At 59.6% G+C, this 2,299-nt stretch overlaps 1 protein-coding gene across 1 annotated transcript; it reads left to right on the forward strand.

Annotated features, from left to right (window-relative positions):
• Positions 1-802: 802 nt before the first annotated feature.
• H1A-2 (P-type H+-ATPase, putative) lies at positions 803-2,194 on the forward strand (the record flags this gene model as incomplete). The annotated part of the gene is made up of 1 exon (XM_001564044.1): positions 803-2,194. The coding sequence occupies one exon, from the start codon at positions 803-805 to the stop codon at positions 2,192-2,194; it is 1,392 nt and encodes a 463-aa protein (XP_001564094.1).
• Positions 2,195-2,299: the final 105 nt, after the last annotated feature.

The raw sequence follows: 2,299 nt of genomic DNA on the forward strand, positions 1-2,299 counted from the left end.
CTCCAAAATGGTTGAAACAGAGTGACGGCTGAGCCAACGGCATCGGCAGTAATGGGAAGCGGGGTGAGAGAGCGGAGGGGCGGGGAAGCTGGCGTGGCAAAAACGCAACCACCGCAATTGCCTGGGAGTGTTGCTGTATCGCTCTGTGAGCGTGCTTGCCTGTATACCTCTCGTGTCCATCCCCGCTTCAGTGCACATTGATGGCTTCCGTGTTGTATTGTGAGTGATGATAGCGCAGTATTCTTCTGCCCCCCCCCCCCCCCCCCTCTATAACGCAGCGCCTTACTTGCGTTTATATGCCTTGTCTTCCCTCCTCACCGTCAACCCCCCTCTCCCTTTTGTTCTTCCTTGCCGTGCCTCCGCCAACATTCTCACGCCTGGACACACACGCCCGACTTACCAAATCGATCTCTTCTCTTCTGTCCAGTCTTTTGGCACCAACGGCACTGGCACACTACAAATCAGACGAAACGGACCCCCTACGTCACGTGCGGCCATTAACTCGAGAAAAACTCCCTCAATCTCTCTTATTCAGGAGTGGATCGTACAAGTCACGTTGAACAGGAAATCACTTGTTGCTGCTGCGTTAGTGTGCTGCTTCTTTCTACCAGTCCTTCTCTCGGTCGTAGTCAGAGGAGTCCTCGCTGTCTTACTCGCGCGTCCTCTAGCCTCACACCAAACAAAGAGGCAACTACTACCACACACACACACGCCGTACACACCCTACTCCCACGAACTTCACCCCCTCCCTCCCCCAAGTCTCTATCCCTTTTCTCCACCCACATCCTCATAAGCGACGACGATGGGGCTAAACGGGTCTGAGAAGGACGCCGCCGCGTTCGAGGAGAAACCCACGAGCCCGCTCGGTGCAGAGATGCCCCCGCAGAAGCCGCAGCGCCGTCAGTCTGTGCTGTCGAAGGCTGTGAGCGAACACGATGTGAACGCGACAGGCCCTATGGGGGAACTGCTGCCGCCGTCGAAGGGCCTAACAACGGAGGAGGCGGAGGAGCTGCTGGCGAAGTACGGGCGCAACGAGCTTCCGGAGAAGAGGACGCCGAGCTGGCTGATCTACGTGCGCGGCCTGTGGGGCCCGATGCCTGCTGCGCTGTGGATTGCGATCATCATCGAGTTTGCCCTGGAGAACTGGCCGGACGGCGCCATTCTGTTGGTTATTCAGATCGCGAACGCAACGATCGGGTGGTTCGAGACGATCAAAGCCGGCGACGCCGTCGCTGCCCTGAAGAACTCGCTGAAGCCAACTGCGACTGTGTACCGCGACTCGAAGTGGCAGCAGATCGATGCTGCACTGCTGGTGCCTGGCGACCTTGTGAAGCTCGCTTCCGGCTCCGCGGTGCCTGCGGACTGCAGCATCAACGAGGGCGTGATCGACGTGGACGAGGCTGCGCTGACAGGCGAGTCGCTGCCTGTAACGATGGGCCCGGAGCACATGCCGAAGATGGGGTCGAACGTTGTGCGCGGCGAAGTGGAGGGCACGGTGCAGTACACCGGCACGCTGACGTTCTTCGGCAAGACCGCTGCACTGCTGCAGTCCGTGGAGTCGGACCTGGGCAACATCCACGTGATTCTTGCCCGCGTGATGATTGCGCTGTGCGCCATCTCGTTTGTGCTGTGCATGTGCTGCTTCATCTACCTGCTGGCGCGGTTCTACGAGTCGTTCCGCCGCGCGCTGCAGTTCGCGGTGGTGGTGCTGGTCGTGTCGATCCCGATTGCGCTGGAGATTGTGGTGACGACGACGCTTGCGGTTGGGTCCAAGCACCTGTCGAAGCACAAAATCATCGTGACGAAGCTGTCGGCGATCGAGACGATGTCCGGCGTGAACATGCTGTGCTCTGACAAGACGGGCACACTGACGCTGAACAAGATGGAGATCCAGGAGCAGTGCTTCACGTTCGAGGAGGGCAGCGATCTGCACTCGACGTTGGTGCTAGCGGCGCTTGCTGCGAAGTGGCGCGAGCCGCCGCGCGATGCGCTGGACACGATGGTGCTGGGCGCGGCGGACCTGGACGAGTGCGACAACTACGAGCAGCTGAGCTTCTTGCCGTTCGACCCGACGACGAAGCGCACTGCGGCGACGCTTGGGGACCGGCCCACCGGCGTAATATTCTACTGGACAAAGGCGGCGCCCCACCGTATTTTGCAAAATGGTTCCTCCCGGTTTGATTTCACCGCCTAGGGGGGGTGAATTTTTCTAATGCCCTGTTTGGCGCCGGGTCCGGGTGCCCCCCCCGGGCGTAAACGGTTTCTTTTGTGTTCCGGGCATATGTCGTGTTCTCTTAAT

Source organism: Leishmania braziliensis, contig 18, assembly GCF_000002845.2.
Source record: "Leishmania braziliensis MHOM/BR/75/M2904 WGS CADA00000000 data, contig 18, whole genome shotgun sequence".
Lineage (NCBI taxonomy): Eukaryota > Euglenozoa > Kinetoplastea > Trypanosomatida > Trypanosomatidae > Leishmania > Leishmania braziliensis.